We start from the raw sequence: 15,350 nt of genomic DNA, 5'->3' as shown, positions 1-15,350 counted from the left end.
GTCCCTGCTCCTGCCAACCTAGCAGTTCAAAAGCACGTCAAAATGCAAGTAGATAAATAGGTACCGCTCTGGCGGGAAGGTAAACGGAGTTTCCATGCACTGCTCTGGTTCTCCAGAAGCGGCTTTGTCATGCTGGCCACATGACCCGGAAGCTGTACACCGGCTCTCTCGGCCAATAAAGCAAGATGAGCGCCACAACCCCAGAGTCGGTCACAACTGGACCTAATGGTCAGGGGTCCCTTTACCTGGACACTGTGAAAATAGGATGCTTGACAAGATGGACCTTTGGCCTGAACCAGTGGGCTCATTGTCTGATATTATGTTCCCCATTGCTCTCTTCTAGCAGATCCTCTCCACTGACATACATTTCATCCCCATGGCCAGGGTTGGGATGAACATATCCTGCAATTTCCCCCTTATCTTGCTATAAGTTGGTCTTTACATTTTTCTAGTTTTTTCCACCCCAGCCCTCCCCAATCATTCGGCGTTTTCAAATTAGTTTTGCTGCATTTTATCTCCTTGCAGATAAGTCTAAAAATGAGCACTCTTCTTATCTCCCATACATCGTTACAGTCTGAGAACACTCTGTATTGGGTTCTCTTTTGATGGTAGCATCTTTTATCTCCAGAGTGCCTTATAACATGCAGCAGTTGGGAGAGGCAGAGGCTTGTAGGAGGCGAAGGGTTCAGTGACCTGCATATAGTAGGTTAGGGCAGGGGGGTGGGGAGGGAGACATGAGGAGTTCGATCTTTGCAAATTCCAGTCTGGATTGACTCAATCTGCACCTCTAGGATGAATGTGCAGACCATTATGTGTAGCTATACTTCTGCATTTGTAACAAATCAATCTTATAGTATGGCAGCTCCTAAACTCTGAAACTCCCTGCCCATTGTATTCTTTTCAGCACCTTCTAAAAACCCTTCTATTTAGATAAGCTTGCCTTGAAGCAGGTGGCGCTGTGGGTTAAACCACTGAGCCTAGGACTTGCCGATCAGAAGGTCGGCGGTTCGAATCCCCGCAACAGGGTGAGCTCCCATTGCTCGGTCCCTGCTCCTGCCAACCTAGCAGTTCAAAAGCATGTCAAAGTACAAGTAGATAAATAGGTACCGCTCCAGCAGGAAGGTAAAAGGAGTTTCCATGTGCTGCTCTGGTTCGCCAGAAGTGGCTTAGTCATGCTGGCCACGTGACCTGGAAGCTGTACGTCGGCTCCCTCAGCCAATAAAGCGAGATGAGCGCTGCAACCCCAGGGTCGGCCAAGACTGGACCTAATGGTTAGGGGTCCCTTTACCTTTACCTTGACATATAAAGCTGACATGTATTCTAATCTGCAATTTTATCTTATAGTGCAGGGCTGTCCAACTTTTTTTTTTTGGTGCTTGGGGGGGGGGGAGGATCCCACGATCAACTGGTAGATCGCGATCGTCCTGTTGGACAGCCCTGTTATAGTGTATATTTTAAACTGTTGATTTCCTTGACTGTCCAATCAGGCTAGAGCAGGGTTTCCCAAACTTGGGCCTCCAGCTCTTTTTGGACTACAACTCCCATCACCCCCAGCGAGCAGGACCAGTGGTCAAGGAAGATGGGGACTGTAGTTCAAAAACAGCTGGAGACCCAAGTTTGGGAAACCCTGGGCTTGAGCCACAGCTGGGATGCAGCACAAAGCACAGGAACAAAGGGAGGGATGATGATTCCCAGGGAAGAGCCAGAAACACTCACAGTTTTGTGGTGTGCTTCCTCACGGTCCATTAACATCAAATGCTCACCTAACACAAAAGCTTTGCCTTCACCCACACTTAACTGTGATGGCCTAGTGCTTAAGGGTTGGGGATCCCATTGGTATTATTTGCAGGAGTATTTCCAAGACCTACCTGGAGATGCTAGGGGTTGAACCTGGGACTTTTTGCATGCAAAACAATTCTTCTGTCATGGTGCTACGGCTCTTCTGCCTTCCACTGTTCACTCACACTAGTAGCTGCAGAGGCAGATTGCCTGGCTACTCTCAATTTGCCTCCCCAAGGTAAGCCACTTTCTTCCACTGCAAGCAAAAGGAGAATTAATTGGGGTGGGGGAAAGCAATTTTATTTTTTTGGACTACAATCCCCATTGGCCCCAGCCAGCTGGAGGGCCCCAGGGTGGCGGAGTCACAATCTCATCCTTTGTTTCTTTGTATTGTGTTTGTGAGCCCAAATCTAAGGGGCTGTTAGAAATCTTGCAAAATTCCACACGGGACACATTTTCATGCTGAACTCAGCATGAAAATCACACAGTGTTTGTGTACACCTATGTTTTCCCTTGTAGCTAGCTATGGCAAATCCTGCCTGCATGAAACCATCAAAATGCGGCCTCATACCTGCTTAATTTCTACACAAAAGTGTGTTTGTGCAGAGGGATTTTGTGAAGTTTGATGGGCCCCTGGGTTTGGCCGTATCAAGATAAAAGATTGTTTTCCTTTATTATCGCATCTTTGTGCTTGTCCAGTCTTGTTAGATAATCTCATTTTCATTTGGCACAGAGAACAATGAAGAGCTTCCTCCTTGCTTATGTCCATAGTTTGCACACATTGAATGTGCAAGAAGCATTTTTCAATCTGTTTGCTTGTTCCCTGTCCAACCTGCTGGTTTTGGAGGTGCTTCAGAGGCCTTGGTTGTTCGGAGCAGTTGGCTCGGCAGCCAGATCGCTATAGGTTTTGTCCCTTTCTCTAGCTCTAAGGCTTTTTGATTATAAAGCATCTCATATGATTATGCATTTTAAACAGCACTGTCAAGCTGCTAAATAATTTGCAGCAGAGTAGTCATCTGGCTCCTAACCAAACAATTTGAAAAACAAATGCAACAAATAATTCGAAATACCAATGCAGCAAATACAAATTTCATTATACAGTCACAGACCTGGTTTTTAAAAAACTCACATCTGCATGGCACCCAAGCTTTGTCTGAGGTATTGGGATGGTCCAGCCACAAGCCCATGAATGAGCTGGGTGTCTCTTTGCTCCCTCCTCTTCCACCCATCCCCCTTTCCACATGCCTAGATTTGGTCCTTCTGTCCTGGCTTATAAAACAACAGTTTATTATGGCATCCAAATTGGGAAACTGTGGTTTAACTGCTACTTATAAGTGAGGATTGAAAAGCGAAGAGAGACCATGTGGACACATGGGAGGAGCCATAGCTCAGTGGTAGAGCATCTCCTTTACATGCAGAAAGCCTCAGGTTCAATCTGCGGCATCTGCAGGTGGAGATGGAAAAGTTTTGCTATCATCATCATTATCATCATTTATACCCCGCCCATCTGGCTGGGCTTCCCCAGCCACTCTGGGTGGCTTCCAACAAAATATTAAAATACAGTAATGCATCAAACATTAAACGCTTCTCTAAACAGGGCTGCCTTCAGATGTCTTCTAAAAGTCTGGTAGTTGTTGTTCTCTTTGACATCTGGTGGGAGGGCGTTACACAGGGAGGGCGCCACTACTGAGAAGGTCCTCTGCCTGGTTCCCTGTAACTTGGCTTCTCGCAGTGAGGGAACCACCAGAAGGCCCTCGGCGCTGGACCTCAGTCTGGGTAGATAGATGGGGGTGGAGACACTCCTTCAGATATACTGGACCGAGGCCATTTAGGGCTTTAAAGGTCAGCACCAACATTGTAGAGCCACTGTCAATTATTATAATAGGCAATACTGGATTAATGGTCTGACTTGGTATAATGCAGTTTCCCATATTCCCATGTAGGTTCCTTAGATTTATTAGTTTTAGCTTATTCATGCAGCAAGAGTGGCGGAACTTTCTGAGCTGTGTAACTTCATATTTCTGCTGCTGACATGTGCATGCATAACCTGGAGTGTGGGTTATATATATATTTTTAATATACAATACAGTTGTACCTTGGTTTTTGAACAGAATGTGTTCTGGGAGTGCATTCGACTCCTGAAACCGTTCGAAAACCAAAGCATGGCTTCTGATTGGCCACAGGAGTGTCCTGCAGCCAATCAGAAACCGTGGAAGCCCCACTTTTGGCTTCTGAAAAATGTTTGAAAACCGGAACACTCACTTCCGGGTTTTGATCATTCAGGAGCCAATTTGTTCAGGAGCCAAGGCATTCGGCTTCCAAGGTACCACTGTATAGGTTTCTATTTCCAGCATTTCCTGTGACATCACATGATCAGTTTCAGTGATGTGGCCTGATGACGTGAGCAAGGTGCTAGCAATGACATGCCCAACTAGGTGTTCCCTTGACCCTGAGTCCAGATAATTGGTCAATTGTGTGCTTTGGTCAGGGTTGTACTCCCCCTGAGGGTGTAGGTCTGTAGTCGGGGGGTGCTGTAACTGCAGAAGATTATCTCATAGACCCAACCAATCACTTGAGTTCTGCAGAATGGAGACTTCTGCAGCTGCATACCATCTCGTCAGAAGGCCCATTCCATACCATGTGACTTGGAACATACCCTTTAAAATGCTCTCCCTTACATATCAGACTGACGCCACCTCTATTCTCTTTGCAATGCCTATTGAAACCCTCCCCTTCCCCACAAGCCTTTACAGTGGTGAATCTTATCTCAATCTATATCGGCACTGGATCTGAAATTGCCTTTAGTTCTCAATCGCTTTGGGATGTTTCAGGGGAAGGAATTCATAAGAGGAATGCGGCGGTGGGGGGGGACCCACATTAAAATGTCATTTGTATATGGCATAGTGGCGCATCCTGGTGAAAATTACTGCAAACTTTTCACTCTGATGTGCTGTTTAAGTACACACAGGAAGGCATTTAAGTGGAGAAGCTCTGAAAAATATGGTCCTTTGTGCCTGCAGTCTGAACTGCCTTCTGCCGCAGTCATCTAGGAGCCCATTCTCCATAATGTGCAAGTTAAATAGCAACTTATCTCATAAGAAATTGAAAAAGCTAACAGCGATGGTTAAGATTTCCTTTTGCATTCAGTATTGTAGCAGCACACCAGAGAACTGGTAACTCCTCCCCCTAATAAGCAAATGTGGCTTTGCTTTGCATCCCCATCAATAAAATGAATGGTCTCAGTGATTAAACCAGTTAAAGTTCTGCTTGACTAATTTACCTCTTAGAAGCTCTGCAAGCCTCCTTTTTTTACACTGAAGTTCTAGAGATGGAGGAGAATTTTGTTTGGTCGGCATCTTTCGGTGAACTGACCAGATCTCCACCTCTTCGACTAATAGTGTAAAAGGACCAGAGCATGAATTCTCCAGATTTTGCAATCCTTAGTTCAAAAGCATACCAAGATATGGAAAACAAAGTGGCATATTTCAGAGTAAAATATGCTTAGAAATATGCACATTATGCACATTGAGATAAGATATACATGAAATGGAATTTTCTGATAAAATATGTATATAAGTATAAAACTTCATACATAGTTGTTTTTTAAAAAAACAACAACAACCCACAGATTAATGCAGACACAGGATAAAAAAGATTTATGAATGGAATTATGGTCCAGAAAAAGACTGATCCATCCTAACAATGTTATTTTTACATAGTTTCCCCAGGAAGATGGTATCTATCTATCATTTATCATCTATCTATCATCTATCATCTATCTATCTATCTATCTATCATCTATCTATCTATCTATCATCTATCTATCTATCTATCTATCTATCTATCTATCTATCTATCTATCATCTATCTCTCTATCTATCTATCTATCTATCTATCTATCATCTATCTATCTATCTATCTATCTAATCTATCTATCTATCATCTATCATCTATCTATCTATCTATCTATCATCTATCTATCTATCTATCATCTATCATCTATCTATCTATATCTATCATCTATCTATCTATCTATCTATCTATCTATCTATCTATCATCTATCTATCTATCATCTATCTATCTATCTATCTATCATCTATCTATCTATCTATCTATCTATCTATCTATCTATCTATCTATCTATCTATCATCTATCTATCTATCATCTATCTATCTCTATCTATCTATCTATCTATCTATCTATCTATCTATCTATCTATCTATCATCTATCTATCTATCTATCATCTATCTATCATCTATCTATCATCTATCATCTATCTATCATCTATCTATCATCTATCATCTATCTATCTATCATCTATCATCTCTATCATCTATCTATCTATTTATCTATCTATCATCTAATCCAGGCTTCCTCAACCTTGGCTCTCCAGATGTTTTTGGCCTACAACTCCCCTGATCCCTAGCTAGCAGGACCAGTAGTTAGGGATGATGGGAATTGTAGTCTCAAAACATCTGGAGGGCTGAAGTTGAGGAAGCCTGATCTAATCTATCATCTATCTTCTTTCCCTCCATCCCTCTCTTTGAGGCAGATTTAAAAGAGTGAAACTTGGCTCTTTGTTACAGGGATTCATCAGAATCTCCTTGGCGAAGGTCTGGGTTTTTGGAATGGAGCTTTGTCTGTGTATTTCCCATCTTTTCTTGAGACAATTATCAGGTTTTCCACTGGGTACAATGTCAAGAGTTCTGCTGCAGCATATGCTCACAGCTTCGGAGCCTTTTCAGTTTCTCTGTAGTTCTCTCTCTCTCTCTCTCTCTCTCTCTCTCTCTCTCTCTCTCTCTCTCCCCCCCCCCCATGCAGTTTTACTGTTGGTTATTGCCCCCCACCTCTATCCAGATCCTCGCTTCTCTCTCCTTCTTCATCTCATTATCTCCCTCTGATGCTGGAGGAAAGAACATTGCTTTGCCTTATGATGATACCAGGTGACCATGTTCACAAAAACCACCCATCTCCTGCTCTCACTTTCTCCGTATGTAGCAGTGAATTTGTCAACTTGCCATATCTATGACACAGTGTCCCCCTCTCGCTTTACTGCTCTACTGCATCACTCCTGTTGCACAGTCAGGAGCATCCCAGACCTCACATCACTTACTGGAAAGTAAGATAGACAGCTTAGTTACAGAGGATGTTCTCAGGTCCAGCCGAAGTGAGGGGACCATTTCTTCTCATCTGTTTCAGGAGCCTGGGCAGGGAACACTTAATCTAGCCTACTTGCTTCCGGCCAGATAGGTTTAAGTGTTCCCACTGGGCTATAGCTTGCAAGCTGCATGCTTAATAATTTTTTTAAATCATATCATCATCATCATCTCTCAACTGGAGATTCAAACCCACCACCTGCCATCTGAAGGGAGGGAGGCAAACCTGGAGACTTCAGGTTAGCCATGGAAGTCTGGCAACCCAACAAGGCTGTAACATACATGAAATGCAGGGGCTAAGTAAGGACTGGTCTTTCCCGTGTTAGTGTTGCTAGAGGGTCAGATCCAGAGCCTGGAGACCAAGGATTGGAGCCTTGGAACCCAAGCAAGGGTGCAGAATTTTTTCACTGCCAGTCAGTGTTGACAAAACTGAGCTAGATGGACCATGCTCACATGTTCCTAGGATGAACTCAGCCTCAACCCATTGATGGGGCTTTTTTTTTTTTTTTAATGGGCAGGATACACCTGCTCTTCTGAGACTGACCTTGCATCTCAGGCACTAGAGGTCCACAGCCTCTCTGCGGGTCTCCATTCAGGTGGCAGAGAACATAAGAAGATCCTGGCTGTTGGATGAGGCCAATGGGCCATCCAACCCAGCACCCTGTTCCCACAGTGGCCAACCAGACTCACCTGTGAGCATGCTTGCATCTACCATCCCTTTGAGAATTTCACTGGCCATACCATGATTATCACAATCATAATCCTTCTGTGGGTGTGGTGGGGGAGAGAAGGGAGAATGGGAAGAGTCATCCCTCCTTACATCCTGGGAAGTGAGATAGCTCAGTGGCAGAGCATCTACTTCCCAAGCAGAAGATCCCAGGTTCAACCTCCAGCATCTCTCATCAGGGAGAAACCCTTGCCTGGAACCCTGGAGAGCCACCTCCAGTAAGTGTCATCAGCTACATGGACCAAGGGTCTGACTTTCTGGCAGCTTCTTAGCGTGAAGGGTTGAAGCTCTGTGGCAAAACATCTGCTTTGTACGCAGAAGGTCCCAGGTGCCATCTTCAAGATGTCTAAGGAGGCCTCGGAAAGACTCCTGTGAAACCCTGGAGGGCCACTGTCAGGCAGAGTAGACAGAACTGTTAGGTGGGCCACTGGCTAGAGGGTGAAAGGCAGCTTCCTAATATGAATTAGCCTTTCTGCAGGATGTATGGTTTTCACCAGAGGGAGACACTTCCAGTCTGTGTAGACAATGCCGAGCTAGATGGACCGTGTGTCTGATTCGGCACAGGGCAGATGTTCCCCATCTTCCTTGTTAAAACCCTGTTGTCATTTATGCATCACTTCTGATTTGTGCACAGATATACAGGTGCACACAGAAGGAGATGCAGCAAAGAAATACTGCCGTGTTCCTGGCACAGCCTGCTCATTCCCATTCCATCAGGTGGCATTCTGATACACAAAACTGGCTGGTGTCTCACTGGCCACCACTCGGTAACCACCTGGCCATTATAATTTTTTCTCCTTCTTCTTCCTGTTCTGCGGCTCTGATCACTGCCCTAGTTTTCAATCAGTGCACTGAAGCATCAGCCCAGCTGGCTTTTACATGGTGATTTGTTGCTTGTTTGCAAAGCTTTTTCTGGACTCCAATTGATTCATTTTGCGGGGAGGGGGGTGGGATTGCATTGTAAACAAGGAAGAAGGCCAGCCTTGGAACAGCGGGTGCTAGTGGGCTTCTCTGCCCCGCAATCTCGCCTCTGCTTGGCTGCCGAGCTGAATACGCGATAAATGGCAGCTGAATGGCAATAAAATATTTATTTCCAACTGCAGCTTGATAATTGGCTTGGTGAGAAAGCTAATGCGATTTATCGGAGGCTTTGTTTATATAGTGATTTCGGTGAAACAACGCAGCGGGCATGTGGGGCTTTGAAGATGCCAGTATGTGGCATGCTGTGGACACATAGAACTTCCCAGAAGCCGGCAAACAAAGCAGCAACATTATGCTCCAGAAACTTGTTGACTTTTCAGCTGCTTTGCTAGCTGCCCCAACAATGGCATTTCGGCACTTTTCCGTCTGACGTCTGACTGGAAGTACCAGTCCTCCATCTTTGAAGTTCAATGGGGGAATAGATGTTATGTATACGGTGGAGCTGTGTGGTTAAATGGTTAGCATGCGAGGCTAGGAACTTACTTACTGACTTACTTACTTACAGGATGCAGATGGATTGTGGCTAATGCTATGTGAACCCAGCTTAAAAAGCACAGTGACAGGAGCACACAGGAGCTGCCATAACTTGTAACTGTGTGAACACCTCTTCTGTGAGATGTGCTTTGCAGGGGCAGTTTGGCTGCCTTGATCCTGATGGGCCACCCAGCAGCTTTCAGTACCACTAATGATATTTTACAATATTAATAATAGTTCTTATGCTAATGTGTTTATTACATTTACTTGAGGCATTTTTATCCCAAAGATAACAGAAATAAAATAAAAAGAAACATTAAAACCCCAATATAAGAACAGTAATAGAACAAAAAGGTAAAAATCAAGATATACAAGATGCATATTGTCAAGTGGCAGAGGATCCAGCCTCCTATGGTACGTTGCCAGGAATGCATAAGACAAGGAAAAGTCCTTACCAACTGCTTTTTATTCAATATTAACAGAGAGAGGCTTGGAAATGCATCCTCTTGAAATAATGTCGTTGCCCCGAGTGAGTCTCCAGCCCCTCCCTCTCTCCCTTCATGCGTCATCACTACGGGTGCTGAGAAGTTCCCTCTGCCTCTGAGTTCTTTGCTCTCCTACTTTCAATGCCTGGGAGAGGGGGAATGCTTTCTAAAGACACTGTGTCCATCAGCTGTCGCCCTCTGTGGCCAGTGTGGTGTAGTGGTTAAGAGCGATAGACTCGTAATCTGGTGAACTGGGTTCGCTTCCCCGCTCCTCCACATGCAGCCGCTGGGTGACCTTGGGCCAGTCACACTTCTTTGAAGTCTCTCAGCCCCACTCACCTCACAGAGTGTTTGTTATGGGGGAGGAAGGGAAAGGAGAATGTTAGCCGCTTTGAGACTCCTTCGGGTAGTGATAAAGCGGGATATCAAATCCAAACTCTTCTTCTTCTTCTTCTTCTCTGCTGCTTATTCTTCCTCCTCTCCCATTATTTCCCAGCTTTCCCCACCATCTGCCATGAGCTGTTATCTCCCTCAAACCCCTGTTGTAATTCTGAACTGTCTTCTTCTTTTTCTCTGGAAGGATCAGGCTGGGGAGGTGGTCTTCACCACTCCTCCTCTGCCCAGTCCCTGACACATATATCTCTATCTCTATCTCTATCTCTATCTCTATCTCTATCTCTATCTCTATCTCTATCTCTATCTCTATCTCTATCTCTATCTCTATCTCTATATCTATGTTTGCGGTGCTGATGTGCAACTGGTTTAGAAAACCACTGACAAGTTCCTGGCTAGAATCCTAGAATGTACTTCCTGGAACTATTTTGTGGTCAGTCATGGCTTAGGCACCAGGAAGTTCACTGAAATCCAGAGCCAGTTTCTCCCAGCACTGAGAGATTGGGGGAAGGGGCACAGCTCAGGGGCAGAGAATCTGTTTTGCATGCAGAAGGTCTTAGGTTGAACCCCTGGCATTTTGTTATAGGGCTAGGAGAGATTCCTGCACAGAATCCTGGAGAGCAATGGCTGGCCTATGTATCTGGTGCTCAGCCAGATGGACCCATTGGTCTGACTTGGTCACAGGGAGCTTCCTAGACAGCAAAAGAGAGCGAGATCTGGAGGAGTCGTGCAAGAAAAGCATTCCGCCTAATTCCTCACGACGCACTGGGTAGCTGTTTGTACTGACTGGTCACTCCAGATCAGTGTAACGCTAATGCAAGGCTAGAAGGCTAATTGTAGAACTGAGCCAAACGCAAAGGATAAGGCCTTGCAAGCTGGTGCAAGATGATGGAAGTGTGATGGTTTTTCCACAGAGCTCTTCTGCTCAGTTTGCAGTAGCTGGGGGAACCGCAGGAGAGATTATGAAGCCAAAGGTTACAGAAATTATGGAAGAAAATGATATTTCCCTTCTTTTTCTTTTCTTTCCCTAGGGCAGCAGTTGAAGCTCTGGCAGCTTTGTTGAAATCAAGTAAGCTTTTCCACCTCCTCGCTGAATTCCACCCCACCCCTCCCCTTTCCTGCACTGTCTATGTAGGTAGAAATGTTCCTGTTTCCCCAAAGATATATCCTCTTTCCTCCTTCATCCTAATCAGTACTGCTTGTCTGAAACTGCAAACAGGGCACAGAGGACTAATACAGCGAAAAGAGAGGAGGCTGCATGTGATATTTAGGTCATGTCCTACCTTATTTACTGTGCCTTGAAATGCATAACTTACAAAAGCAGTAAGAGGGAAAAATGCCCCCCGGGGTGCCGTTTCTAAAATGGCAAGATTAATATCTTAACTGCTCTGATGTTTGTGAAGCTGCCTTCTCCTGAGACATGCCATTGTTATCCCAGTGATGTCTACTCTGACTGGCAGTGACCATAGGGGAGAGCCCTTGGCTTGGGGTTAGAGCCTTGCATGGAGAGGGTCCCAGATTCGATTTCTGGCATCTCCAGGCAGGACTGGGGAAGACCCTTGCCTGAGAGACCCCGGTGAGCTGCTGTGTGGCAGGACCCAGGGCAGCAGCAGGAGGAAGGGACAGAGCAGGCCGAGAGGGAGGGAGGGATGCTGGATGTAGCAGAGGAGGAAGAGTGTTCAGGGAAGAGATGGGCAAGTAGACTGCCTGCCACCCCCACCCTCTGTCTCCTGGAAGGGCTTGAAGAGGGAAGTGCAGTGATTGCTTCCTTGTAGGCAGAGCCTCAGGTTACATGTGTGTGCCCCCCCGTCAGATACACAAGCTGGGTGTATGTGTGTGGTGCCCCTGTTGCTGCAACTGCTTTTCAGGGCAGGACAGCTGCCTAGAGTCTAGAAGTGTTTGTGTCTGTGTATCTGGAGCACTGCGAGAGCTGCTGTGTGTGCTTCTTTGTCAATAAAGACTTAACTATCAGATGTGGGCTGGGTGGGGGGCAGCACCCCCCAATGTCAAGGACACATTGCAGCGGATAAGAGGAAGTTGGAGGGATTTAAGGACCTGGCAGTGAAGGCTGGTCCATTAGGAGAAGCGTTGCACTGCCCAGCCAACCTCAATCAGCCTCCCTGCCTACTCCGCCCTGTTTTCTTGCTTACAGCTAGTCCACAGGATGTCTCTGGTTGTAAGCTTCCTCCAGCTTAGTCTGTCTGTTGCCTTTGTAGAACTCAGCAGGGAGGAGGCTGGGAACAAAACTAGAATTCATTGGCTCTAACTGCAATTGGATCTTGCTCCATCTACTACAGTGGTACCTCGGGTAAAGTACTTAATTTGTTCTGGAGGTCCGTTCTTAACCTGAAACTGTTCTTAACCTGAAACACCACTTTAGCTAATGGGGACTCCTGCTGCTGCTGCGCCGCCGGAGTACGATTTCTGTTCTTATCCTGAAGCAAAGTTATTTACCTGAGGTATTATTTCTGGGTTAGCGGAGTCTGTAACCTGAAGCGTATGTAACCTGAAGTGTATGTAACCCGAGGTACCACTGTACATGGATTCCTTGCCTTTTGTCCCACCAGTTCCAATGGGACTTGGGTGTGTTAATCTGGATCGGTGCATTTCCTGATTATATATATATATTTTGGGGGGGATACTTCTGTTCATTTCTGATCCAATCTGAAATGGCCAAGGGGGTGCGAGGGGTAGGGGAACTTGAACATCATGATCGAACTGATGTGCGACAGTTTGTATCTACCCTTTAGAGTATCTGTCAGATGGAAAGGCCTCTTATATGAGCCCACGCACACTCAGGATGAATGTTCGTGAAGAGAATGCTATACCCTATTATGCCTCTTCCCCATCTAAAAACACTTAGCCTTTTATTACCAGAATTTAATAAAGCTTTGATTAAGAAAGAGTGCTCTACCATTGCAGACAATCTTCCCGACTATAAATCACAATGCAAGTATTGTCCTTTCTCTCTCTCTCTCACCCATGATCTCCTTCTCTTCCTCGTTGCCCCTGTCTCCTTCTCTCTCCCTCTCTCCTTGTTTTTTATGAGCATTAGGAATGAATGCATTGGTGAAAAATTGGATCCAGAGAAAGCTGTACTTAAATGAGGCAGTTCATGTTCTCCGTTTGCAAATAATACTCTAGCATTAACCTGGGCACTTAAAGGTCAAATTATTGCAACGAGGAAACACCTTCTGGCTCAGACATTAAATCTTAATAAGGGAGATGATCAGGCCGCTCCAGAGCTGAAACGAAGGGAAGGGAAGGGAAGAGTTTCCCTTTGCTATCCCTTTTTCCTGGGCATCTCCAGGACCTTCATATCACTGAAGCTTAGTTAGAGCTGAGACAACAGTACAAAGGTTTTCCCCCCAATGGTGTTGCTGAGAATTATCACCTTTCCCCAGTCATATTTTTGTAACTTTTTTTTGGGGGGGGGGAAGTTCCCCTATTCTTTTACGTTGCCCTCCCCCTCAGTGTTATCAACATGAAGCCACACCACAGTGGCCCATCCAAGCAGGGACCATTCATGGTGTGATCCCTGACTGTTTGGGATCACTTGTGTGGTTAATCTAGCAAGGACGAGGAAGCAGAAGGCAGGCATTGGTTAACTCCAGTTTATTCATGTAAGCAAGCCAAGCCACTCTCTGCATGGTTTGATGAGGGAGTCAATTACACTTAGATGTAGGTTCTCAATTTATCTTTCACTTTGGCCACTGTGGGTGCTATTCCACACCCTCCAGTATTTCACCGGTTAAAATGAAGATGTCCCTGTGCTTGTAGCCCTTTAGTCTCATGCACCAAGGGTCAGTATCTGAGCCACTCCCTATTTCCCACTGTTATACATTGTTGGAGGATTGTTTTTCTTCAATGAACCTGCTGTATAATGCTCTCATTTACTCTGCAGTGTATACTCTGCTTGTCTTATACTCATTTAAAAGCAGGAAGGGTGTTCTGGTTAAAGATGCACTTAAATCGTCCTCTAACAGGGTTGTGAGATTCTCGCTCTGGGCTCCCCTGAAAAGCAAAGCCTGAGCACAGTACGCCAGTGTTTGGTCAGTGTTTTGTAATGGCCAAAGATGGTGAAGGAATGGGTCTTGATGGGAGGACATTGTTAGAAGATGGTTTCTAGAAGACACTGGAGATTGGGGAAGGGAGCAATCCTGAAACCTGTTACCTGTTTATAGAGGGTGTGTGTGTAAACAAAGATAACAGATTTGAGTAGCAGTATTGGCTGCATTCAAACATCACACCTAGCCACTTCCTCCTCTCTCCTCCTCTGATGTGACCACAAGGAAGAGATCAAAAGCTTTTGCTTTCTTTTTTGATTATGCACAGTTTAGCTTTATGTCCTAGTCCCAAACTTACTTCCTCTGTCTCTTGATAGGGCTGGCCCTGAAACTCTGCTTCAGGTGGCTCACTCTGCTTAAATGGTAGGGCCTCCAAACGTACAGCTGAGTTCATCAGGAAGAATCAGCTGTTTTGTATGTTTGGAGGGGCTTCCAGAAGACCTCCAAACATACAGAACAGTTGATTCTTCCTGATGACCTCAGCTGAGCCTGGAATCTCTGTGGTGTCCCTGCTGATATTGGCATGACTACAGCTACACCTGGCACAGAGTGGAAGTGGTATCTATTACGTCGGCATAGCACTGTGTGGTGTGTATTGTAGTAACACCAGCAGTAGAGATGCAGCATTAACACAACAACACCTGGTCAGACATATGCTACAGGAGTCACTGTACGTGGGAGAAAATTCCACAAGTCAGGTTTTGTTCCCCCTCTGGTATTTGCGAGCGTGCGTGCGTTGCAGCTTGATTGTCAGTAGCAAGACCTGACATTACTGTTTTTGACCCAGAAGGCTAGTCAATATTAGTGTTTGAGTTTGGAGTCTTGGCAAAAAAAATAAGCAAAGGGCAAAAGGAGGCAGAGAACAGATCACAAGGCTAGGAGGGTACCTTTGAGCATAAATACAGAGGCAACAATGTGGAGTTGGTGCGGACCAGTGGCAGAGCTCATGCTTTGCAAGTAGAAGGTCCTAAGTTCAATTTCTGGCATTTCCAATTGAATTTCAGGTTCTCGGGTGGGATGCTGTTGTATAGTTAGGTCACCCTTTACTATTCTACCCTTGGGCCTGGCCTAGAAATTCAGCTAGTGCAAAATGCTGTGGCTAGACTGTTGTGTGTGTGTGTGGGGGGGGAGGGACAGAGCACCACCAGAAGTAGCACTCAAATTTCAGCAGTGTCCCATGCGATGCTAAAATTCAGTGCACCTTGCCTCTCTCTCTCCATTCCATGGCATTGCTGTGGTGCCCCTGGCAGTGTGGTGCCACGTGCGGCCGAACCGGTTGTGCTAC

General features: G+C 45.6%; 1 protein-coding gene across 1 annotated transcript in view; it reads left to right on the top strand.

Annotated features, from left to right (window-relative positions):
• AGBL1 (AGBL carboxypeptidase 1) overlaps positions 1-15,350 on the top strand; it is a 401,756-nt gene that overhangs the window by 52,351 nt on the left and 334,055 nt on the right. The window contains exon 6 of the mRNA XM_028706413.2: positions 11,030-11,067. Coding sequence (XP_028562246.2) covers positions 11,030-11,067 — 38 coding nt within the window. The remainder of the gene's footprint in view (positions 1-11,029; positions 11,068-15,350) is intronic.

The sequence above is a fragment of the Podarcis muralis genome, chromosome 14 (assembly GCF_964188315.1).
Source record: "Podarcis muralis chromosome 14, rPodMur119.hap1.1, whole genome shotgun sequence".
Classification (NCBI taxonomy): Eukaryota; Metazoa; Chordata; class Lepidosauria; order Squamata; family Lacertidae; genus Podarcis; species Podarcis muralis.
This window is presented reverse-complemented; position numbering and strand designations above follow the sequence as displayed.